The following is a 25,121-nucleotide window of genomic DNA, read 5'->3' as shown; positions in this document are numbered from 1 at the left end:
TGCAGGCAGAAGGTCCCAGGTTCGATCCCTGGCATCTCCAGGTAGGGAGATGCAGGATCCCTGATAGGTTATGCCTGCACTGATTGGCTATGCTTTCGGGGGAGAGAGCCTGTAGCTCTGTGATAGAGCCCCTGCTTTGCAGGCAGAAGGTCCCAGGTTTGATCCCCGGCATCTCCAGGTAGGGCTAAGAAAGAATCCTGCCTGAAACCCCAGAGAGCCATTGCTGCCTCCGCTCAGTGTCAGAGCTTTTGTTTCTAGTCAGTGTCAGCAAGCGATATGGAATAAGAAACGCAAGTGCCGATGGTCCCAGCCCAGCACCCCAGTGCCCAACCCACTGCCCTGTGAAGCACACCAGCCTGACAAGGGGGTGACAGCCAACAGCTTATAGCTGCCACCTCCAGTTCTGCTCTTTGGGGGCCGCAGCTCAGTAGAGGAGGCCCTGCTTTACATGCCGATGGGCCCAGATTCGAGCCTGGCATTTCCAGAGAGAGCAGGAAACATTTCTCCCATTGCTGCCACCAGTCCGAGTCCAGAATACTGGGCTAGACGGACCCAGGGCCTGACGCAGAAGGAGGCCGCTTCCTACATTCGTAGGTACACCGTCGTTGGCCATGGGAGATGTCACACCCCAAGCCCTGAGCCCACAGCGGCTGAAGAAGGCCCCTTCTCCAAGTTTCCCTGTCCACTTTGGAAGACCGCAAGGCAGTGGCTGATGCCGTATCTCCCCCCACACACAACAGAGCACAGCATCCACTAGCGGGCGGAGGGAAGGTAAAGAGCCCAGCGTGGATTCCCGAGAGGAGAGCAAGTGTGCCTACCTTTTTGTTGTCCACCACTTTGCGGACGTAGATGGTGGCCTGGGCGTACTCCCGCATGTCCCTCTGTTGCTGGCACAGGAGGCCCTCCCTGCAGTCCGAGCACAGCTCTGGCAAGAGGAGGAAGGCAGGTGTTCCGGCAACGGGGTCCGCCTCTGCAGCGGCCCGGCGCATGGGACAACAGCAGCCAGGAGCAAGCCATCGGCCTTTCGTTGGTGAACAACACTTTGCAGGAGATCTTTCAGAGATTACCTACAAGATGGTTTACACCATGCTTCCCACCCCTGGTGCCCTCCGGAAGGGCTGGACTACAACTTCCATCATTTGGCCATGCTGGCTGGGAGTAACGGGGTTTGTAGTCCAGGGCAGCTGGAGGGCACCAAGTAGGGGAAGGGGGGGTTACACTGTAACGTAGTAATAAAACCCTAGAACCACTGAAACGATACTTCAAGGCGGAACCTGAGCTCCGAGTTCAAGTCCAGCCCTCCGTATTACTTCAGGTGGCCCTGCCCCCTTTCTCCCAACCACCAACCATTTCGTGGCTTTAGTGCAGTTCCCCCCCTATTCTTAAAAGGTTGAATGGCCGGCTAAGAGGCCGGCAGGAGGAGTCTTGCACTGAAATACAGGGCGGCGTCCTGGTGCCAGGTGGGCCGGACTTGGCCCTCAGCTCCTAGCTTCTACATCCCCGGTGCAAAAGGATAACGGCGCCTTATACGCGTCCACGGCGACATTAAATTACGGAGCCCAGGGAAATGCATTTGGCTCCTGGTTTGTGTTTTCTTCCTTTTCAAACAGTCTCACGCCTGTCTTGTGCCGGAGGACAATCTTTCCCCTTTAAGAGCATTGCAGGCGACGCCATTTATTTGCTGTTTGCCGATACATTTTATGGCGCCCTTTTATTGCTGTTTTCCTACCGCTTTTATTGCTGGGCCCTGCCGCTCAGCTTGCTATTTGATTTTACTCTATATACCAATAACACCCGCTTTTCCGAGCCTGCATCCTTATCTAGCTGAATCAGCGAGGGGGGGGGGATCAGATGGCTTAAAGGGGGGGGGGCAGGAAAAGGGAGCTCCAAGGTTTGCACAAGTACAAAAAAAATATAAATAAATCGCCAAAGAGCTGAACGAGGACTCAGCGAGCAAGGAAGGCTGGCCGTTTAGGGAGGGAAAGGCGGGGCGGCAGGAATGGAAAACTGTGGGGAGGGAATGGAGTATTCCAGAAGAGGGCATAACTGACTAGAACCCTAAAAAGCAGGGCTCCACGCTATTGTATGTCAAGGCCCACTTGTGTAGTGGTGTGTGTGTGTGTGTGTGTGTGTGTGTGTGAGCCAGAACACAAAAGAGAGATAGAGAAAGTGTGTGTGTGTGTGTGTGTATATATGTATATATACATAGTGAGGCAGACAAACACACAGAAAAGTATAAAGTGGCACAATTGCAAACCAAGGAGGCAGCTCTGGCTCTATTCTTCATGCAGTTAGTCTTAAGGGGAAACATATAAGCAAGACAGAAGGCCTGACGGAATACGTCCGAAAATATTTTTGGACGTATTCTGTTAGGCCTTCTGTCTTGCTTATATTTACACACCTGTATACATGTATGTGATATATAATATCTGTATGCCACCATGAGGACGCATCATCATAGAAAAGTGAGCTATAAAAGTACCAAAATCCCCATTCCCGTTTGAAGGAACGCCTCATGCCTGCCCGGACCTTAAGATCATCCTCAGGGGTCCTTCTCCGTGAGCCCCTGCCAAAGGAAGTGAGGCAGGTGGCTACTAGGAGCAGGGCCTTCTCTGCTGTGGCACCCCAGCTGTGGAACGATCTCCCCAGAGAGGTCCGCCCGGCACCTATACTGTACTCCTTCGGTCGCCAGCTGAAGACCTTTTTATTTTCTCAGTATTTTAACACCTAGTTTAACTTAAATTTAAACTCTGCTCTTTTAATTCCGTATTTTAACCTATATCGATTTCTGCTGTGTGGTTTTATCCTGGTTGTGCTTTTTCATATTGTATTTTGTACTGGTTGTTTTTGTTGTGCTTTCCATGGTTTTAATTTTTGTGAACCGCCCAGAGAGCTTTGGCTATTGGGCGGTATAAAATCGCAATAAATAAATAAATAAATGAATGAATGCGATCTTGGGTGGCTGCAAGCCAACAGGCAGCAAAATGGGGGCACTGAGAAAGAAAGGGAGAGGCCTCGTCGTTTTTATGTGACCCTCGAGATGGGAAGACGTGCTGGTGTTTTTAAGAAGTTGTAGAAGGAGCAAACCCTTAAAAACCTGAACACACAGAGCGTTGTGGAACAAGCACGCTCAGTGGACTCCAGGAGCCACGGAGGGTCAGCTGGAGCAGAAAAGCCAGGGGAAGGAGAGAGCGCGAAGCGGTTTCCTTGAGCTCTTGCAAGTATACTGGAGGAGGACACGGCTGGCTAGCTCACGAGCAAAAGCATCCTGGAAAGGAGCAGGCTGACTGGGGGATCATGGGAGGAGGAGGAAGGCCCCAGGTTGACCAAGGGCACGGCGGACGTTTTGACATACATTCCACTTGTCAAACGACAGACCTGAACGGGTGCTGAGCCTCCAAGGACTTTCGCCTCCAAGCCCGCCGAGGAAATTCTCTCGCAAAGACCTGCAGACGTCATCTCGGGAGCTCAGCAGCTGCCCAAAATAATTGCACACGCAGCCGATCGTCTGCGCACCACCCTGGCACGCAGCCCAAGCGGCTGGGACGGATTCAGGCGTTTTCAAAATGAGCAGACGTGAGCTGGCAGTGCCGAGAGAAGGGGAAGGGCCAGGGACGAACGGGGCAAGGATCGCGCTCGCTCACCGGGCTCAGTGATGTAGGGCAGGCTCTCGGTGCCGGCCTCGGCGGACCGCCTCCGGATGACTCTGATGGCGTGGTCCACCACGAAGAGCTTTTGGATCTTCTCCCATTCGCTGGGCCATATGAGAGCTATACTGTGCAAAGAAGCAGAACATGCTGCCTGACGTGGAAAGGGGGGGAAGCCTCGCCTCTGCCCTGCCCTGCCCTGCTCCAGCGTCACGGGTGGCGGGTGCAAGGACCTTCCAGGGAAGAGGAGCTTCAAAAGCCTTGGAGGGGAAGCGAGCCAGTTCCCACAACAGAGGCCGCCCATGCCACCCTGGGAGGCTGCGTGCTCAGTGGGAGGAGACGCAGCAAAAAGCCCACCGAAACGGACAACCGGCAAAGGCAGTCCACTAACTGGACAGCGCAAACTCACAGTTTAGAGTCTTCTTTGGTCATGGACGCGAAGGTGAACATCAAGCCGCCGTGGGGACAGAGGAGATCCCGGTTCCCTACCGAGGAGACGGGGCTGCACCGCGTTGGCCTCCTGGAGGGGAGGGGGGAGTTAGGGGAGGGAAGTCCAGAAGAGAAGACAGGCATTGTTTTGGAGACAGGGTGGATGATTTTTATTTTATTGTGACTGGGACAGGGAAAAAGAACGTTAATTAGAAACAGGGAAGTCTGCCAATTCAGCTCAGGGCTGTAGCTCCGTGGCGGAGCTCCCGTGTTGCACGCAGAAGGCCCTGGGTTCAATCTCCAGAAAGGGACGGGGAAAGGGGAAAGGGGCGGGGCAGAGAGGGGAAAGAGGGGAAAGGGGCGTGGAAGAGCCGCGGGACGGAAGGCGGCTTACCTCACAAACTTCCTCCACTCTTCCACAAAGAACCTGGAGACAACGTACAGCTCCCCGACCTCCTGGAAACGAGAGAGTTCGATTTTGCATCCTCCTCTGAAGAGGAGGAGGAGGAGGAAGAGGAGGAATCCCTCGCTTTCTGAAGAGCCACAGCCTGAATGCAATCAGGGCTAAAGAACACCAGGGAAAAGTAGAACCAGGGCCCAGGACACGAGCAGGGCTTCACCCTGGCTCGTCTCCCCCGTCTTGTCGGTCCACTTCTGCTCCCAAGCAATTAAACATCACATTTCTTGATGCTGCTGTCCTACTAGGGAGGGACGCTCACTACATTCAACATCTAAGGTCCTCCTCTGGGTGCCTACTCTGAGAGAGGCTCGGAGTGTGGCAGCGAGGGACAGGGCCTTTTCGGTGGTGGCCCCCAGACTATGGAACGATCTCCCCGACGAGGCTCGCCTGGCGCCAACGCTGCTATCTTTCCGGCGCCAGGTTAAGACTCTCCTCTTTGCCCAGGCATATGGTGGCACATCTTAATCACCCACATGTTTATTTTTAATGGTTTTTAATGCTTTAGGTATGTATGTTCTACATTTTAGAATTTTAAATTTTGTATACTTGTTTTTACCTCAATTTTAGAATTTCTGTAAACCGCCCAGAGAGCCCTGGCTATGGGGGCGGTATAAAAGTGTAATAAATAAATAAAATAAAATAAAATAAATAAGGAGGGGGATTTGCAGAACTAGCCAAGCAGCATCCATGAAGATCAGGGTGGGTGGGAGGCTTGTGGCTTGGCCTACATCTCCCATCAGCCCTAGGCGGCACAGCCTATGGCAAAGGATCATGGGAGTTGCAGGCCTGCTGCTGTTCTAGAGCCCCGCGAAGAGTCTCTCGCTTCTTTTCTGGATACTTTTGAGGCTGCAGAGAAGCGCACAGGGCAGCCCGTCGGTGCCCCCCCCCCTCTCTCTCACCACCCACTGAATTCAATGGGTTTACTCCCAGGTAAGTCGGGACAGGCTTACAGCCTTTTGGCATCCATTCGGCACACACAAGACGTGCTCCTTCACCCTACGGCGGAGACAGCGCAGAGCGGAGGTGAATGAACTCCTCCGCTGGTGGCCGAGTGGGGCGGCCTAGTTAAGATCCCCCCTCCCAGACGGCCTGGTCTTCCTACCTCTGGCCAGGCGCTGAGGCACGGGCGGCTTTTGTCCTGGAAGAGGTTTGCAAGGGACGCCTTCTGCTCGCCGGCCATCATCTTGTGGAGGGCTTCGTTCTCCTCTCCTTCCCGTTCCAGAATCTGCACAAAAGCGTACACACACACACACACACACACACGTCACACCCGCCCTACTGGTTGCTTGAAAAACCAACCGACCGACGGGCCGGCTTTTTAAGTCAAGCGAGGAACCGCTAGGCAGCCGTACTGCGATTCTCAGAACGCAAGAAACCAAGGGCGCAACACCGGCCTCAAGGACCGCAAAGTGGGGGCGGGGCTAGAGAAGGACCCCAGCCGTGCCCGAGCGCTCCGATCCAGCCGCTCCCTGCTCCACCCCTCCAGGCCTTCCCCACTGGACACACCCAGTCGCCTCCTGGCGCCCTGGGGTGGCCACTACACAAGGCAGCTGACGGTCAACTCCAGCTCCTCCCTCTCATTGCCCCCCTCCATTCCTCCCCCTAGCAGAACTGAGGGTCGCTGACATCATTGCCCCCCCCACCTCAGACTCCCCTGCTCCGAGTTTAGCTGCGACCCTCATGGTCGCTGGAGGCCAACGAAACTTCCAAGGGATCCTACACGCCTCCTTCTCATCCGGCAAAGGAATTTAGGGCGGCTTCATCTTGCCTGGGCAATCAGGACTCCTCCTGCTCCAGGGTTGTTGGCGCTGAGAGAAACGGTTCCTCCCTGGTGCTGGGAAAAGAACCCCCTGGAAACCCTGGAGCTGCTTACGGACGTGCCGCCCGTCCCTCTCTTGCCTCTCTTCACGCCGTCTCCCGTGATCGCCAGCTACGGTGGAACACGCTAACGACCCTTTTGCCAGTTGATTAGGGTCAACGATCTGACCCTAATAAACTGGGTGGTGGGCGAGGCACCCCTGCTCTTTGGGGGCAGCGGGGCTTGTGCGTACACGGATGTGCTAAAGCACACACACACACACACAGATCTTCACAAACGCCTGCGTTTTTAGACTCTCCTCAGGGACTGAGCTTCCAAGTTTACCTCTCCCTCACGGTGAGCGCAGGGGCGGCGGAAGCCAAGCCCTGCCCGTTGGGAGAAGGTTCCTGTAGCAAACCCCTCACGCAAGCGTTGCAAACAGACCCGTGACCACATCAGCACTGCTCCCCCCCCTTTCCGCCTGCAGAACTGCCTCGTGTTTGGAATCCAGGGGCAGGCGTGCGCGGCAAGAGACCCCGGGCCGCCGCGGGCGATCGTGAGCCAGGCACCTTGCACTGGGAACAGGAGTCTCGGCTGTTTGGGAACTCCGGGGCGCTGCGGAAGTAACACTGCAGCTTCTCCCAGGCCTCTCTGGAAATGACCCTCCGCTCGTTCTCCGAGATGCACAGGCTGCCTGCGTGGGGGAAACAGCAGAGAAGCAGGGTGGGTTCCGGCTGCCGTCAGCGTTAAAAACAACAAAAAAAGCTCCCCTCAAAAAACGGTCACCCAGCAACAAAAATAGAGAGCTGGAACTCTACTCGGCACAACAGGCAACGGCCTGGTGCCAACGGCCTCGTCAGGCCTGGGCTGTCAGCCAGAGCGCAGCGGGGGGCTGCTGAAGTCACCTCTGACCCTTTTAAACGCTCCTGAGTTAACTGCCAAACGGAAAGGGCAAAGCAACGCTGAACGGAGAAGCGCCTTTTTAATATGAATCCATCGCGATCTTCTCTGAACGCTGAAATGTGGGGGGGGGGTGGAGGAGGAGAGATGCTTCCAATCAGTTCTTCCGTGGATTCTATTTGAGGCCACCGTGGCTAAACTCTGCCCCACGGCAGCAGCGGCCACGGAGTCTCGGCTGTCTGACAAGGAGCAGCGGCCAGAGGGGACCGCAAAATCGATCCGCTTTCGACGGCTGCTACGCGTGGAGGGACGTGGGACGACTGCCCGATTGCAAGGGAAAACGGAAGCGCAGCGGTTCCACGAGTGTATGCGAGGGGAGAGACGACAGAGGTGTATAAAACCATGCAAGGTGTGGACCAGGTGGAGAGGGAGACATTCTTCTCCCTGTGTCGTAATACCACAGCCCAAGGGGGTCACTGCCCTATGAAGCCGAATGGTGGGAGATTGGGCACAGATCAAAGAAAGTCCCACCTTGAGATGGGCCCAGAAGTCTCGGGGCGGTGGGAAGACCCCCCCCCTTCCCTCCCTCAGGGCGCAGAGCGAGGGAAGATCTTTGCCGGCGGCCCAGTACAGCTGCAGCCCACGTGCCGGTCCAGACGGTCCTTGCCCCTGCAACGCTTTAGAACCAGCCTCCCGACGTGTCGGACTACAACATCCAGCATCCCCCAGCCAGCGCAGTTGCCAAAAAGCATCTTCAAATCCCTTCCCGCCCCTTCTCATTCTCGTGAGCGAGCAACCGACGCCACCTCTCAGGCTCAGGAAAGGCCTTGCAGGCAGGTGCTGGACGCCAGCCAGGGCTGAGGCAGCCGCCGCCCTCCACCCGTCACCTGCCCGCCTGAGCCAAAACATCTGGAGATGCCCGCTGCTTCAACGCTGCTCCTTTCTGCACGGTCTCTAAGGTTACGGGCCAATTACAAAACGCAGGCGACAATTAACGGGAGGGGAACGTGCTGTGTTTTAGCTTGTGTTCTTGCTCCAGGGACAGCGCAAGGAGCAACAGAAGGGAGAGGGGGGGGAATCGGGTTTCAGAACGCGAAACGGCTCGAGATCAGAGAAATACACGCTCCGGCTTCTTTGGCGCATTCGCTAGTAGTGATAGCAATATGTGTGCGTGAACACACGCGCACACGCACGCACACACAGAGGCATGAAACCTCTCCAGTCAAGAACCGAAATGGTAAACTCCGTTTACTTCGAAACACCCAGAACTGACCCAATCCGGCCAGAGTCTCTGCCTATGAAAAGCAACCAGCTCTCATAGGCTGACAAGGTCCTCGTCCACTTGAGAATCTTCTGGCTTTTCTCCCCATCAGCACAACAGCCTCAACTGCTCTGCCGTCCTCTCTTCTATCAGGAGGAACGTGATCAACCTTGGCCATCTAGGGGTCATTTCAAAGCCCCACGGAAACACAAGCCTTCGTCGGCTTCTTTGACAGCTCCGAGCCTCCAGGCCAAATGTGATGATTTTCCCAGGATGCTGGAGCATCAATGCGACAAAAGGGGGGGGGCGCGTTTGCAGCACTGAATCCAGGCCCCCACATTCTGGTTTTCTCGGGAAAGGCTGGGAGGAAAACTGGAAATGTTTCTTATTGTTCTCTGGGGGTTTTGTATGTGGAGAAGAAACGGCCCACATTTCCCCCCAATCTCTCCCTCTCAGCCTGACAGCTAGGAAACCAGTCTTTAAAGCAGACAGAATGAGGCCTTGTCGTATTCAGACAGGGTCTGCGCTGATCGCCAATCATCCGCTGAAACGAGATCGGTCCACACCTCGTTAGCCTGCAAAGCCTGACGGGGGATTCTATTTCTCCCCGCAACGGTCGTACCATGACAAATAAACTTCCAGTTTCAGAGTGGAACGAGACGCATCAGAACTGAGCGTGGCCAGTGAACCGTCTCGGACTCGCCTCGCAATGCAATTCTGTTGTGACGGAGCTGCCTGGGTCAGACCTGCCCAGGTAGGTGGGTCCCCCAACAAATGGCCGTGATGCATCACACCCACCAAAAGCAACAAAGAGCCTTGAGGCGGTTTAAAGATCCACACATTTATTCTCCCATGAACTACCTCTGCTTCCTCAGGTAAGCAGACTCTTGGCTGTTATTGCGGCAACAGGCTAATCACAGCGGGGAACCGTCCGAGAGGTTTTCTCTAGGGTTTTCTCTGGCTTCCTGGGAACAAGCGGCCCTAATCTCTCCTGGGCCTTCCCCCAACTCACCTCCTGGGCACGATTTCGGAGCGAGCATCACGTGGGGATGCCAGGCGGCCCCTCGCCACAAGAGCACACGAGAGCCAGCGCTTCGAGCGTTGGGCGAGCGGTGCGTTCAACTCCTCACTCGGCCATGAGCTTAGATATTGCCTCTCGTGTCAGAGGCAGTGGGCTGGGAGGGAGAGCACGGGGTGTGTGTGTGTGTGTGTGTGTGTCTAGTGAGCGCCTGTCCTGCACGGGGGCTTCTCAGGGGTGTCTGTTTGGTCACTGTGGGAACCGGGATGATACCCTAGGCGGGTCTTTGGCCCAAGCCACCGTCTCTCAGCCATACCTACCTCGCAGGGTTGCTGTGAGGACAAAGCTGCAGGGAGGAAGAGAACTACATACGTCCCGAGGAGGAATGGCGGGATATAAACGCAACCCAAAAGATGGAAGAGCAATTTCACGGGAGACACGCTCCTGGTCCCCCCCAATCTCACCGTGGGGGCAAACGATGTCCTCGTTGAACTTCAGCTCCTCTTCCTCTCGCTTTTCCGTGCCGGATTCATCTGGAGAGCAAAGGGAGGAGGCCAGGTGAGACGGCCGTCCGGCAAACAACTCACACCTCGCGATTCGGGGTAACGCAGGGCAACCAACCCCACTCCCACCCCCACTATCACAGCAGAGGCTGCTGCTGGACAGGAACGGAACGAGACGATCCGAAGGGAAAAGTCTCCAAGGGGGTTGACGTATGGGGGGGGGGAGGGGGGAGGGAGGGAGGAGATGGGGGAGGGGCTACCTTTGCTCTTGGCATCGCCGTTCATGTTGCCGTTGCTTTGGTCCCCGTCCTCGTCTGGGTAATCCAGCTGCTCCAAGGCCAGCTGACGCCAACTCCTCAAGGACGACTTCCCGACCCAAAACCCGTCGTTCCTGTGCGGGGTGGGGGAGAGCATTCGAGGCCCCTCAAGCGCCAGGCTCTGACTCGGCTCCCCCTTCAGCCACTCTCTCCGAGAGGAGGGCCCCCCACCCCCAGCCCCAGCCCCTTGCGCTCTTCCGGAAGACCCCCGCTCACCCCTTGACGGCCACTTTCAGCAAGTTGGAGACGGCCTTGTAGTCCTCATTGAGCTGGTTCTTCAGCCGCAGGACTCGGCACCGCTCCACCACGCAGTCCCTGCAGAGCGCCTTCACTGGGCCGGAGGGAGCGGCACAGGAGAACCACGTCAAGACCAGCGCTGCCGCCGCCGCTACCGAGGCCCAAGGCCAGCGACATGTTCTGCCCTCGGGCAGGATGCAAACTGGAGGCAGCTACAGGCAGTGGCCCCGTTTCCTACAGCCCCCCCCCCCCGCCCCTTTTACCCCTTCCTCTTGGGAGGGAATTTCCATTGGACTCTTCAGTTCTACCCCCTGGCAGGAACAAGGTGCCCCTTCTCCTGCCCCCAAACGGAGCGACGTCCCCCTCCCCACTGCCTCATCCCCTAAGGGAGGAGGCATTCCTGCCGGCTCCCACCTGGAGCGAGGCAGGGCTTCCCCTAAACCATTCACAGACACACAGAGAGCCTCACGAGAGTCCCGGGCTCCAGGCTCAGCACTCGCAAAACGGCACCTCTCCGGTTCACAGTTTGCGTCGCAAGAGCCACCTCCGAGAACGCTGGCTGGCAGACGCCTCTGCGTCAGGCGCGAAAGGGGACGTGGAGCCGGCTCACGTGTCAACAACACGCTTCCCCCCCCCCTCCACAAGCGAACACCCAAGCGCCGGAATGGCGGGCTTCTCTGGTGCTCCGCTGGGGAAGGAAACGTTTCTGGGGTACTGGGAAAATGGCCTCCGCCCGACACAGGAAGAATTGGGGCAGGAGAAGGGAGGGGAGATGCAGACCCGTCTTCGGCAATGCCCCCCCCTCTCTCTGGTCCTCCTTGGAGAAAGCCACCTCCCTTGCCAAGCCTCACACCCCGACGCCCTGTCTTTCTCCACCTGCTGCCTTCCAGAGGGGTTGGACTACAACTCCCAGCATCCCCCATGCTGGCTGGGAAATATGGGACTTGCAGTACAACGCATCTGGAGACAGAGCCGAGTTGGCTCTTCTTTTGCAGCTCTCCCACACCCTGAGCACGAAACGTTCATCCCTGCCTCGCCCTGTTTATTGCCCCTCCACCCCGAACCATCTCCCTTAGAGACAAGGGGCAGACACAAAAAGCTGCTTCCACGTCGCCCCACCCACCCACAGTCCCTTCCTAGGAAACGGCATTCGTCGGCCCTTTCCCACTAAGCAGAGGAGTCTGCAACGGCCAGAGGCGGTCCGGCACCCCCAAAGAGAACGGAGCGGTAAAGAGACATGGGGAGGGGACCTTTCCGGAAGGCGCTCTTCTACTCACCCGTCAGCCGGGGCCCCCCTCCGTATCGCTTGTAGAAATAGTCGGCGACGTACTCGGAGACCCGCTTGACGGTGGGGATTTTATCCGGGTGCAGCCTGCCGTGCGGACACAAGCAGGCTGAGTTGTCAATGGGCTTGGGGGGCGTCGATTCCTCCAGCCACTGCTGCAGCCACTCCAAGGGCACGAAGTCATAGGGGCAGCCTGGGAGGGGAGAGCCGGGGGAGGGGGGGGAGCCATCAGCGCCGCAGGCCAGCGCCCCCCGGCTCCGTTTCACGCGCCAAAACCCAACCCTGGCCTGCACGGTCTAAGACATCTCCCCCTGTCCTGTGGAATTCCAGATCTGCACATTCCCCTCCCACAAGTTCAAGGGGTTTAAGCCCCTTCCTCCGGCAGAACACCCTCTTCCTCACCATAAAAGAGCAAGGAGCATTTCACAGGCCAACAAGTCTGCCTTCAGGAAGTGAGCCCTCTCCTGCCCACCCCCCAAGCAAGGGCTCTTTGGCGCTCAGAAGGAGCCCTGGTTTAAATCAAGACCCTCCAGCTATTTGGGGCGGAACAGAAAGCTGCCTTGCACACCTGGAGCAGCGTCCCCCTCCAAATGGGCTGGATCACAATTCCCATCTAGCACAGCCATCGGCCCTGCCGGTTAAGGGTCAAACATAGTCCAATCCACCTGGAGGGGACCCGGTCCGGGAAGGCTGAGCTCTGCCGGGAGGCTCCCACACGTGTCCGGAAAGGCTGAGCTCTGCCGGGAGGCTCCCACGCGTGTCCGGGAACCTCTTCCCCCTCCATTGGCGCATCAGCAGAAGGCCTCCACCTCCCTCCCCGCTACCAGTCGTCCCAACAGCAACGCAAAGGCTCCTTCTGCGCCCGCCTTGGCCCCCGACTCCCCCTTGCGTCAGCTGAGACGGAGGCAAAGGAGGCTGGTGGCTTGCTTTCCTGAACCCAAGACAGTTCCCTGCAGGCAAAAAGCTAGCAGAACAAGGGGGTGGGCCAGATCATGCAAGCTAGCGCTCTGCTTGCAGGGATGTTCGTACGTCGGGGAGCATTCACAACCGGCCTCCCCTGCCTGCAGTCTGACCGCCTGAGTGGGCCACGCCTGAGAGAGGCTTACGCAGAGCAGAGGCACACCCACGCCCTGCGGCTCTCGCCTCGGACAGCCCCCGCGGCTAAACCCGGCGCACTACAGCAAGAGGTTTTATGAACGGAAGATCTTACAGACCAGCTTTGGCGGGCAACTCCTGGTAGAGCTCCTTCACCTCCTCGTGCTTGATCTTGCCCCGGGCCACGCTCTGCTTGCGCATGTCGGACATTTCGTCGCACCACTCCTCAAACTTGCTGTTATCCCGCTCTACGAGTTCTCGTAGAAAAGCTGGGCGGAGGGAGGCGGGATGGGTTAGAGAAGAGGGGGACGCAAGAGAGGGAGGTCCTTTACCCTAAAACAACCGTTCTCCACCCTAGCGCCCTCCAGATGCACGGGACTACAACTCCTACATTCTCCTAGCGAACATGGGAGTTGCAATCTGGCGATCACCTGGTTGGGAAAGCCTCCCCTGAAGGGCCCAGGGAGAAGGCAACGCCACACGCCTTCCTCACTCTAAGTTATCTGAAGGATCGCCTTCTACTAGGGACGGGGCTTTCTCGGTGGAGGCCCCAGACGCTTCAAACTCCCTCCCCAGGGAAACACCTATGGCCTCATTGATGCCGGCTTTTTTAAAAAACAACCTACTCTGAAGACACGTTAATTGCAGTCTGCATTTGGTACTTAAAAATCATTAGCAGCTATGCGCGTGTGCTGATAGATCAGAGGCAGATTTCCCCTAAAGGATTCAGCTCATGCAGAGCTTTTCAATCAATGAATCCACGATTGCTTCCCGGCACAAAACACACTCCTTCCCCACCGGCATCCTGGATTCCGCCTTTTGGCGCCGGCAGCCAGAGCAGCAACTGAATTTGGGGCACGGAGAAAGAGGAAGATCTGGCTGCAAGGAGACAGCTCCGCCCCAAGGCCAGCGCATGCGCTCCCCATGCACGGACGAAGGGGAGACAAACCCACCCAGAGCGGGAGGAGCATCTAAAGGGGGCCAGCGGCTGCCCTCGCCCCTCTCTCATGCACGGATGCGCTCACAATCACCCTTACCTGGGATTTCAACAGTGAGCGATTTCTCCCGCGTCTGCAGCCTGTACACCAACATGTAGGCGTTCCGGGAGCGGTACGTGCCCTTCCCGCACTTGGGCCTCCGCGTCTGGGATTTAGAAGGCTCTAGCGGAGAAGAGAAGCCAAAGCAAGCCACCACTGGGAACCCTGATCTCCTTGAGGAAGGCAGTGAGCGCCCGGAAGCAGGTCGCCCCCTTCCTGTGTTTCACCCCACCCGCCTGCCAAATCCCCCTCGCAGACTTTCGCGTGGAGACTGCCAGCATGTGGGGGGGGGGGGGATTTCCAGGAAGTGCCAGCCACCACTACCCCCTCCCCATTCTAAACACTCAGGCCCACCTGAGAACACCCATGACAACCTTAGTGGTCCAGAAGCAGCAGCAGGCAGCTTCTAGGATTCCCAACGGCTCTCTTGCGTTTCATGTTCCGTCTTCACCCAGCGCCTCCCCCCCAAAACAGCTCTGCACGCCCTGAACAAAGCAGCAGCCACAGAACGGCCTGCCACGTCAAATTAAAACAGGAGCTACTTTGCAAGAGGGTAGATTAAGGGCACAATCCTGGGCATGTTTAGACAGGGGGGGAAAGTCCTACAATTTCCAGCGTGGCATCTCTCACCGTTGGCTAGGGCTGATGGCAGCTGGACAACATTTGGAGGGCCACAAGTTGCTCACCCTGGGACAGAAGGACATGTGAGCTCTCCACAGGGCCCATTTAGATGGGGAATGTTAAGAAAGAGAGCCGTCAGCTGGAACGGCTTGGCTCCCAACTATGACCGGACGCACAGAGGCGGGAGGTTAACAGTGCCATCCTAGGCATGCAGAGGCCACCAGTGAGGGAGGAAGCAGCAGCCAGGCACCTCTCCACCGTGCCTGGGTCCAGCTCCAGCTGAAAGCCCCCTCCCTCCTGCTACCAACTGTCTCTGGAGAGGCCACCAGTGAGGGAGGAAGCAGCAGCCAGGCCCCTCTCCACCGTGCCTGGCTCCACCTCCAGCTGAGAGCCCCCTCCCTCCTGCTGTCAACTGTAACTGCTGAACTTTGCAACTAAGATTGTAGTGTCTGAATTTGCTTTCCTTTTCCCCCTTCTCCTCCTCCCTCCCAATCCCCTTTCCTTTTGTGTCATGTCTTTTAGATTGTAAGCCTGTGGGCAGGGACTGTCAAGAAATACTTTTGTAAGCCGCCGTGAGAGCCTTTTGGCTGAATGGCGGCATAAAAATCCTTAAATAAAATAAATAAATAAATAAATAAATGTCTGCCTGGAAGTAAGCCCCGTGGAATTCCATGGGCCTTACTCCCAGGTAAGCGGTCACAGGAAGAGTGAGGGTGAAAGAGAACCAACTCGCAACGGGGATGTTTTACCTAAGTCTTCCTCCGCCCCCAGCTGAAGCTTCTTGCCTTCCATCTTCTCGATCTCTTCATCGTTGAACCTGTACCACTCTCCCGTCTGCGGGTCTTTCACGTGGGCGATGTAGTGGCCCGAGTAGGCGCTCACGCCACGGTGGATCAGAACTGCACTGAGCTCGTAGACGAAGACGCTGGCTGGAACGCGGAAGAGAGAGTCGGCTGAAGCCCCCACCAGCAGCATTTCCCCGCCATCGCAAAAGCAGAGATCGGCTGACTCGGTTTGCCCCTTGCAAGATCGACCATGAAAAGCTGCTGCTCTTGGCGTACCGATGTCCTCATCCCAAATCCGGAGGGGCAGGAACACATATTGCAGGGTATCTGAAAGACCACCTCCTCCCACAGAAAGCTGCCCCTACTGTTAAGATCTATTTGGATGTCCTTTCGTATGAGTCATCGTCAAGAGAGGCTAGCATGGGACAGGGGCGTCTTTGCGGTGACGCACCCGTCGTGAAACTCTCCCCCGAAGGAAGTTAGGCAGGTAGGCCTCTTCTCGGTCCAATTTTAGGCGGGCTGTTAAAACGCAACTGTCCCGTGGGAACGCTGAGACTGCTACAACTTTTCTCTCTCTAAACCTCCATAGGATCGTGCCCTAAATGTATCAACTCCTCCACGCTCTGCATCTAAAAGCAACTTTCTCTTGCTCTTTATTCTGCTGTGTTTTAGAAGCTGTACGTCTCTCCTTGCTGGGCGTGAAAAGCAACCCAGGTATAATTTTGGAAATAAATCAAAATTTTGAAAAGCCTGGGGGCACAACTTATTCCAAGAGAAAAGTATCCAGTAGAATTTTTGGATACTTTTAGTATGCTTAGGATGTTTTTAACAGTGTAAACTACGTTTTTAATCAGTATTTTATGTTTGCTGTTGTTCCCCACTTCGATCCAATCGAAGAGGAAACAAAGGCCTATGAAGAGAGACTGAAAGAACTGGGCCTGTTTAGCCTGGAGAAGAGAAGACTGAGGGGAGACAGGATAGCGCTCTTCAAATACTTAAAAGGTTGTCACACAGAGGAGGGCCAGGATCTCTTGTCAATCCTCCCAGAGTGCAGGACACGGAATAACGGGCTCAAGTTAAAGGAAGCCAGATTCCAGCTGGACATCAGGAAAAACTTCCTGACTGTTAGAGCGGTATGACAATGGAATCCATGACCTAGGGAGGTGGTGGGCTCTCCCACACTAGAGGCCTTCAAGAGGCAGCTGGACAACCACCTCTCAGGGATGTTTTAAGGTGGATTCCTGCATTGAGCAGGGGATTGGACTCGATGGCCTTCCAACTCTGCTATTCTATGATTCTATGAGGCGGGTAAGAAATAAATTATTATTATTATTATTATTAAGAAGTGAACTGATTATCTCTTCGGTAGAGAGAAGGAGGCGCCTCACGTACAGCCCACCTTTGTCTTCCAAGAACGGTTCCATGTCCAGCACTTCGGAGAACTCGAAATAAGTGTTTAGCTTCTTCTTGTGGCCTGTTTGCCTAAAGACGGAAACAAGATTAAGCAAGGAAGGAAGAGGAAAACAGGATTCACTTGGGCAACTCGCCACCTAGTTCTGGCCTTGAAAAACCGATCACCTCCCTCTTCCTCTCGCCTTCCTTTAACATTTCAGTTTGTAAGCAAGATGGGAGGGCCTGCCTCTCTCTTTTTATGGATGTGAGCTGTTTTGGGAGATGTGGCGTTACCCACATTTCTATCCCCTTAGGTATGTCTGCGTGAGTATGTCTAGGGAGAGTGGAAAGTTGGACTGAGTGGGTGGGGCTGGTGATGCTGTGGAAAGGGGGAGGAGTCTATATAGGGGGAGCTGAGTGGTTTGGGGGGTTCGGTTGGTGGCTGGGTTTGGAGGGTGGATGTGTTTAGCGGAGTGATTTCTTGTCAGGAGTTGTGTGAGGAGCGAGTGAAAATAAGATCATAGGGACTGAGAATTGTTATTATTAGATTGGTTACTACCAGAATGATTAAGGATAGGATATAATTCAAAAGAACTAAGAGCTGTAAACTACAATAAACATTTCCTTTATTTTGCTACCATGAAACCACGTGTCAGTTTGGCTGTGTCTCCTGCTCTATTCGTTCGTAAATAAACCCATTACACTAAACCTTCAGCCTGCTATATTCCCAGAGAAGCCTTTTCCAAAGCTCCTTACCTTTCCCCTCTGCTATAAGGGAAAGGTTATGCTTTTTCTTTTTACCCCTTCCTCAGGTATTTAAGCGGTGGTGCTTAGCCTGAGGGAGGCGTGCGCGTCAAAGCCTTGCGTGTGAGGGGGCGTCGTCGCAGGAGACAATAACAGACTGAAAAGCGGGATGCAAACGCGGGAGGACAAACGAACTCACCTATCGAACACAAAGCGCATGAGCTGCAGGTTGAGGGTACAAGGAAGACTCAAGAGACGGATCCTTCTGGTGGCGTTCTGCTTGCTCTGGCAGGTTTCACAGAAGTAGCGGTTGTCCCCTTCCAGTTTTTCTTCCTGGCCAGGGAAGATGAAAAGCAAGGTCAGCGTGGGAACCAGCCCTTGGCAGCAAATCCCATTCAGGCGATGAAACAAGGCACTATCTTCAAGCCCTGGATGGTCTCTACAAGCTGGGAATAAACTGTCCATCTCTGAAAAGAGCCGGATGGAGGGCAGGAGAAGAGTGCAGCTTCACGGCATTACTCATGCCTCACGTTTTCGGGGGGAAAGCAATTTGAACAGAACGTTGCCAAGAAGTACCCAGATGGTGGGGCCTTTTCTGTAGCGGCACCCACCACCTGGAAAACCCTCCGTCGTGCAGTTTGGGAGGCAATAAAAAAAAGGTGACATCTTTTAAATGCCTCCTGAAAACACATTTGTTCACCCAGACTTTCCCTGGGCTATAAGTAATTAAACGTGCGGCTCTATTTTACTGCTCCTTGGTTTTTAATGCAGTTGGAAGTGTTTTAATGTGGCGTTTTAATGTTTATTGTGAAGCGCTGAAAGATTTCATTATATTAAGCAGCATACAAATGTCACAAATAATACATTTCCGCTGCCTTAGGGCAATTTCCCCCACAAGACAGCCATCTATCATGGGGGTGTAGCCATGACCTCAAGGCAGAGGTATCGGTTACAGGCCTGCTCCAGACAGACCTTGGGTGAAGCGCATACAAAAAAGCTTTCATGTCCCCCAAGTGCTGCCTCTGTAGGTCATCTGATTCACGAACTATCTCCGTGGTCTGTGCCATTCCTGGCACAGCAGAAACAACAGAACCCACCGGGAAGAGCTTATACCTTCAGGAACTCTGTGATGCAGTCTGACAGCTGTTTGTGGCCCTGGATGTTCAACTCAAGCTCATAGAATTTGGACATGAGCTTGGATTCTCTACCACACTGGTTGCACCTGAAAGAGAAGCCACACATGAACGCCAGGAGGAGGACGACGGCGCAGGGCAAGAGCCAAGATCGGAAACGCTCAGAGCTGAACAGCGAAATGGCTTACACCGTGACGTAGGCGTACTCTCCACAGAACTGCTTCTGAACAATGTCCCGCACGTCCGGGTTCTTCTGTGAGGACAGGGTGTCCTCCAATAGAGACATGAAGAGCTTGGAAAACTCTTGTGCATCCTAGAGGAGAGGAGCACAAGTTGATTCTTACACATACACACTCACTCCATTGTACCACTTCTATCTTTCCGGATTAGGCCACTGCCTTATAGTCGGACAATTCGGCTGGCTGTGGGGCAGGCTGGAAGTTGTAGGGCTTTTTTCCTTTTCAGTCTAAACAGGCCTAGGATGGAGCCCAAAGCAGGTAAAGCATCCCTGGTTCAACTCAGCTCGAGAACTGCGGCTTTAATATTGTACGCGGCCCATGTGTTTGACGAAGGCGCTTCCCGAATTAAAGAGGCCAGAACCCCGCACGCCCCCAAACGTTACCTGTTGCTGACCTGTGTCCAAACCCAGGGCTTTAACAAACCCCGACGGATCGATGTAACGCCGCCGGCTGTTCTGCAGCAAGGCGAACAAGTACTGGAGGTGTTCGCAAATGGTTTGAGGCTCATAATCTGTTGGAAGGCAAAAGGGCTTTGCTTAAAAGCGGGATGTCTAGCAGAGCCTTCCCCGAACCTGGTGCCCTCCAGATGCATTCAACAACTAATGATTTTAAAATGCTGTGATTGTTATTTTAATACTGTATTGGTTTTGTATGCTCTCTTAACCAGCTGTATGTATTATATTGTATTTAATCATAGAATAGTAGAGTTGGAAGGGGCCTACAAGGTCATCGAGTCCAACCCCCAGCTCAGTGCAGGAATCCACCCTAAAGCATCCCTGACAGATGGTTGTCCAGCTGCCTATTGAAGGTCTCTAGTGTGGGAGAGCCCACCACCTCCCTAGGTCACTGGTTCCATTGTCGTACTGCTCTAACAGTCAGGAAGTTTTTCCTGATGTCCATCTGGAATCTGGCTTCCTGTAACTTCAGCCCGTTCTTCCGTGTCCTGCACTCTGGGAGGATCGAGAAGAGATCCTGGCCCTCCTCTGTGTGACAACCTTTCAAGTATTTGAAGTGTGCTCTCACGGCGCTGAAGTGTGGCTAACTGTTGTGGCTTCAAGCTACACAAAGTTCTCTCCGAGCCATCAAAAACAATGGCTGGCATACAAGCCCACCCAGCCACCCCCGCCGACTGACCTTTGTTTGCTGGAGAGCCCTCTGCCGTCACGTATTCCGGGCGGGCAATTGGGCACAAATAGAGCGCCTGGCGAAGCTCCAAATTCAGGAACCACATCTGTAGGAAAGTGTTGACGTAGCAGGTAGCTCCCAAGTTTGTCAGACCCACAAAGGCATTCTGGTGGGAGAAGGGGAAATGCCATCAAGCACTTGAGAAAGGGTAATTATATTCAGAGGACAATTGCGTCTGCAGAGAGGCCTTCTCCAAATAATAGGCCTTCCAGATGTGTTGAGCTACAACTCATGGCTGGCAGGGGGATTATGGGAGTTGTTTTCCAACACACCTGCAGGGCACTAGGCAGGGCGAAGGCTGCTCTAGAATACATTTACCACCCTTAATGACAGTTCAAATAGTCTTGGTTGGGAGGCAGAGTTTGTAACAAGTCCACCGACAGTCTGCAGGAAGCTTCGATGTTCCTATTTAATGCATTTTAAACACCTTTTTCTCCTGCTTTTCCATAAAGTGCCCAGGGCAGGTAACAACATTTAAAACCAATAAACGTCATAAAAATGACTCATAAAAATCTAAACGCACAGAAAAATATACATATATGGAAAACCACAGGGTCAGTCAAACACACATTAAAAATATTATTAAAAGTTTCCTGCAAAACATGTATGAGAGCTTACAGTTCCACATCCTTGAAGATGAGGACACACCCCACAGCAGATGGGATGTGTCCCATGAGGGAAGGTTACATCAACTGGGATTGTTTAGCTTGGAAAAAAGGAGGCTGAGGGGAGACAGGATAGAGGCGGACAAAACCATGCATGGTGTGGAGAGGGAGGCATTTTTCTCCCTCTCTCAAAATAGTAGAAGCCAATGGGGTCATCCCATGAAGCTCATTGGTGGGAGATCCAGGACAAATAAAAGGATGGACTTCTTCACACAGCGCATAGTTAAATTATGGAACTCACTACCACAGGATGTAGTGATGGCCACCAATCTGGATAGCTTTAAAAGGGGGTTGAGATAAATTCCTGGAGGAGGTGAAGGCTATCCATGGCTACTAGCCCTGATGGTTGTATGGTATTTCCAGTATTCGAGGCAGTAAGCCTGTATGCACCAGTTGCTGGGGAACATGGGTGGGAGGGTGCTCATGTTGCACCATGTCCTGCTGGTTCATCCCTGGCTGATGGCTGGTTGGCCACTGTGCGAACAGAGTGCTGGACTAGATGGACCCTTGGTGTGATCCAGCATCAGGGCACTTTTGATGTCCTTAGAAGGATAAGGAAGAGGCAGACGAGACATGGGCCTGACCCAGTGATGCTCTTTACAATTTTGTAACAGCAAAGCAATTTCCCAGCTCTCTCTCGGCAACCTTTCCCAGTTTGGACACTCAACAGCCAGGACTCCAGATCTTTGGGGAGCCAAAGCAATTCCGGCCTCCCCATATAGGGCCTCAAGCATGAACACCAAAACCAAGTTGAGGAAGCATCTCAGGACAAGAACCCCCCTTGCTCAAGCTACGCAAGAAGAACACGCCAAGAGACCTTTTTCCTCCTCTCAAAGTTGGGATCGTCGATGTTGTGAAAGGTGTTTTCGTCGATTTCTCCCAGCCAGATGTGCTCACCAATCCCCACCAGGCAATTTGGGTTCCCTCGGCAGTTTCTCCTGAAAATGTGACAGGGTGGATTCAATACTCTGAAACAGGCTGCCTTCTCCCCACTCCTGTCCAGGCACAGTCTCCATAAAGGGGGTGGGCAACTTGAGAGCCTCCCAAGTGTTGCTGGACTACAGCTCCCATCATCCTTCACCATTTCCAGTACGATACTTAACAGATTCACAAGCTGCCCACCGCTGTCCAACGCCAGGCAAGACCACCTATTTTCTAAAGTAGGCCACCAATTAATATACTATCATTCCTGTTTTGCCAATGACATTATAAGAAATATATGATGCACACACAGCGTATTTATTAATTTCATTTCTCAATTAAATAGTTATTGTATTTGTTCCATTTTCACCCCACCATTTTCATCCAAGGAGCCCAAAGTGGGCCATTTTAATGAACTGTGTGGGCTCTTATTATAACAATGATGAATTATTGCACCTGATGTATTGACATGCATGTCTGCTTTCATATTGCTGTAAGCCTGTGTGAGCCAGTTGCTGGGGAACATGGGTGGGTGGGTGCTGCTGCACGGTGTTCTGCTTTGTGGGTCCCTGGTCATCAGCTGGTTTGGTCACTGTGTGAACAAAGTGCTGGACTAGAAGGACCCTCGGTCTGATGCAGCCTCAGGGCTCTTCTGATATTCTAGCTTTGTGAGCCGCTTTGGGCACATGGTGTGGAAAGGATGCAAGTGAACTAAACTAAGTGAGGACAATGGCCACGAGTTCATCCTCACAACAACCCTGTGAGGTCGGTTAAGCTGACAGTCAGCGATTGGCCCAAAGTCACCCAGCGAGCTTCATGGCCTTGTCAAGACTAGAACCTGGATCTCCCCGGTCTCATACACACACACACAGAGAAACGTATACGCTACAACATAGACAGATAACACTGTATAAGAATTTGGTAATATCAACCTTTACATAATTTATTTTACTTATGAAGTTTATTTTGTGCACTACCACCACTACACACCACCTCTCTTTCTCTCTCACACACACATAAAAACTCACACATAGGAACATACACATTATTGGACAGTTACCATTAACATTTACACAGCTGATTTGACTTACGACGCTTATTCGCTTTGTGCACTTTAACCACTACACCTCACCTGCCCTCTCTCCCCAGCACTACTATACAAAAACACACACAGAGTATTGTATATTTACTTACGATTCACACCTACATAGTCAATTTTACTTATGGAGCTTATTTGTTTTGTGCACTTTGACCACTCCACCACACTCCCCTCTTCTCCCCCCTCCAACACACACTTATACTCTACTCTATACACCCACACCCACACACAAATGAATAGCAATTTATCATTATTAACATTCACAGAGCTGATTTCACGAGAGAGATTTATTTATTTATTGCATTTCTTCTATACCACCCAATAGCCGAAGCTCTCTGGGCGGTTTACTTGTTTTTGTGCGCTCTAACTACTCCACCACACTCCCCCTCTCCTCCCCCTTCCAACAAACACTTATGCACTACTACAGACCTACACACACACACACACACACACACAACTGAATAGCAATTTATCATCACTAACATTGACAATACCGATTCCAGGAGTGACGTTTCCTTGTTTTTGCGCGCTCTAACCATTCCACAACACTCCCCCCTCTCCTCCCCCTTCCAACACACACTTATGCACTACTACAGACCTACACACACACACACAACTGAATAGCAATTTATCATCACTAACATTGACAATACCGATTCCAGGAGTGACGTTCCCTTGTTTTTGCGCGCTCTAACCACTCCACCACCCTCCCCCTCTCCCCCCACCCTCCCCAACTGTTCTGTTTCCCTGATACTCTCCCCGCAGCTGCACCAATGGGCCCCGCCAGGGCAGCCTTTCCGGGCTCTGCGCGGGGGGGGAGGGGACGGGATGCGGAGCGGGGGGCCGCGGCCGGCGAGGCCCTGCTGGGCTCCTCCTCCTGCCTCACCTGCAGGCCCCGCGCTGACAGGGCTCCAGGCCGACGCGGTAGGCGGCCTCGATGTGCGCCTGCGTCACGGCCTCGGGCGGCACCGTCTCGGCCCAGCGCCAGGCCGCCTTCTCCAGCTGCAGCCGCGGCGCCATCCCGGGCCCGGTGAGAGCAGGGGAAGGCCAGCCACTGAAGGGGCGACCCGGAAGCGGAAGTGGACCGGACGGCGCCGGAAGTGAAGTGGCGGAAAGCGCCGCCGCCGCCGCCGCCTCTTTTCTTCCTTCTCCTCGCCGGCTCTGACAGGCGCTTTCGGGGGCGCCGGCGTGTGACGACACGCGACGGCGTCACGGCGCGAAAGGGCGGGAAGACGGCCACGGGGCGTGGCTCGCGCGGATTGGCTTTCCCAAACGCCGCCTCCTTTGCCTCTCTTCTAACACCCCTCCCCTCTTCTAGGCTCCGCCCCTTGCCGAAATCTCCTCCCCTTCGCTGCACCCAGGCAACGAGGCGGAGAGGGAGCGAAGAGAAAGGGGGAGGGGAACCGTTAATTTCTCGCGCGTGCGCGGTTCCTCCTCCCCCTCCTGTCCAAAACGTTGTCCTGAGGCGAGATTGCTCTAGCCGTTGCCCACAATGCATTGCGCCTCCGCCCTCAGCTGCTTGCTGTTGCTGGTTTTTACCTCAGAAATGTCGCTCGTTTAAAACAAAGAAACCCCACTTTTTCCCCCTTTCTCTTGTTAGAATTGAGAGAAAATGTATTTATAAATAAAGCCTTTGTGAGGGAAAGGGAACACTTTTCTCCCTCTAAGATGGCTGCAGCTTGGCCGTCTGTTTCTCCTCAGGGATGTACAACCACTGAATTACTATACGGTTTCATTTGCTTTAATAAATACATGAATTTATTACAACAAATGTACAGGAACCGTAGATTTATTTATTCGTTTTTGTTTATTTACAAACACCTGTATCCTGCCTTAATTCAGAATTTACAATGCAGCTTGCAAAACTACAATCAAAACAATAACACCAGTGTGTGTGTATTTTTAAAAAGCTAATAACACATCTAGTAATGTGGAAGGGAAACAAAGCAAAGCTACAATAAATAAATTAAAAACTCGATTGGCCATGTTGGGCAGCTGTAGTCCAATAACTGCTGCGAATTCCCTACTTACCTCAATATCCTGAGGTAAAAGAGAATTCCCTCTCTTTTACCTCAGGATATTGGCACATTATCCTGAGGTAAAAGAGAATGGAGAAACCTTGGGAAGAGGAAAAGAGGCTGAAAACGAAGAATAGGAGGGATAAATTGCATTTTGTCTGAATGGGGGAAATGAAGGAGAAAAGGGAGAAGAGAGAACTGGAAAAAGGGGAAAGTCACAGGCCACAGAAGAGGCAGATGGAAAATTATTACAGTCCTTGTTTCAGTCAGGCAAGGAAATGACTGAAAGGGGAAAATATGAGGGGGAAAGAATGAGAACAGGAAAAGGAGGC

General features: G+C 53.7%; 1 protein-coding gene across 3 annotated transcripts in view; it reads right to left on the bottom strand.

Moving 5' to 3' along the window:
- Positions 1–23,812, bottom strand: part of USP48 (ubiquitin specific peptidase 48) — a 29,479-nt gene extending 5,667 nt beyond the window's left edge. The window contains exons 1-21 of one of the 3 annotated variants that reach the window (XM_063145171.1): positions 23,658–23,812; positions 21,569–21,689; positions 20,036–20,192; positions 19,285–19,412; positions 18,851–18,975; positions 18,643–18,751; positions 17,729–17,862; positions 16,793–16,875; positions 15,358–15,537; positions 13,988–14,110; positions 13,070–13,219; positions 11,848–12,048; positions 10,550–10,664; positions 10,277–10,407; positions 9,978–10,046; positions 6,904–7,028; positions 5,639–5,761; positions 4,471–4,532; positions 4,057–4,167; positions 3,645–3,775; positions 819–925 (exon numbers count right to left, since the gene is read on the bottom strand). In XM_063145171.1, coding sequence (XP_063001241.1) covers positions 819–925; positions 3,645–3,775; positions 4,057–4,167; positions 4,471–4,532; positions 5,639–5,761; positions 6,904–7,028; positions 9,978–10,046; positions 10,277–10,407; positions 10,550–10,664; positions 11,848–12,048; positions 13,070–13,219; positions 13,988–14,110; positions 15,358–15,537; positions 16,793–16,875; positions 17,729–17,862; positions 18,643–18,751; positions 18,851–18,975; positions 19,285–19,412; positions 20,036–20,192; positions 21,569–21,689; positions 23,658–23,791 — 2,619 coding nt within the window. In that variant the 5' untranslated portion in view covers positions 23,792–23,812. Of the gene's footprint in view, positions 1–818; positions 926–3,644; positions 3,776–4,056; positions 4,168–4,470; positions 4,533–5,638; positions 5,762–6,903; positions 7,029–9,977; positions 10,047–10,276; positions 10,408–10,549; positions 10,665–11,847; positions 12,049–13,069; positions 13,220–13,987; positions 14,111–15,357; positions 15,538–16,792; positions 16,876–17,728; positions 17,863–18,642; positions 18,752–18,850; positions 18,976–19,284; positions 19,413–20,035; positions 20,193–21,568; positions 21,690–23,657 lie in introns of those variants that run through there. The other 2 variants (XM_063145173.1, XM_063145172.1) reach the window with 2 other exon arrangements.
- Between the last annotated feature and the right edge of the window lie 1,309 nt (positions 23,813–25,121).

The sequence above is a fragment of the Elgaria multicarinata genome, chromosome 20 (assembly GCF_023053635.1).
Source record: "Elgaria multicarinata webbii isolate HBS135686 ecotype San Diego chromosome 20, rElgMul1.1.pri, whole genome shotgun sequence".
NCBI classification, from domain to species: domain Eukaryota; kingdom Metazoa; phylum Chordata; class Lepidosauria; order Squamata; family Anguidae; genus Elgaria; species Elgaria multicarinata.
The sequence above is the reverse complement of the archived record's forward strand: the minus strand, read 5'-3'. Positions and strand labels throughout refer to the sequence as shown.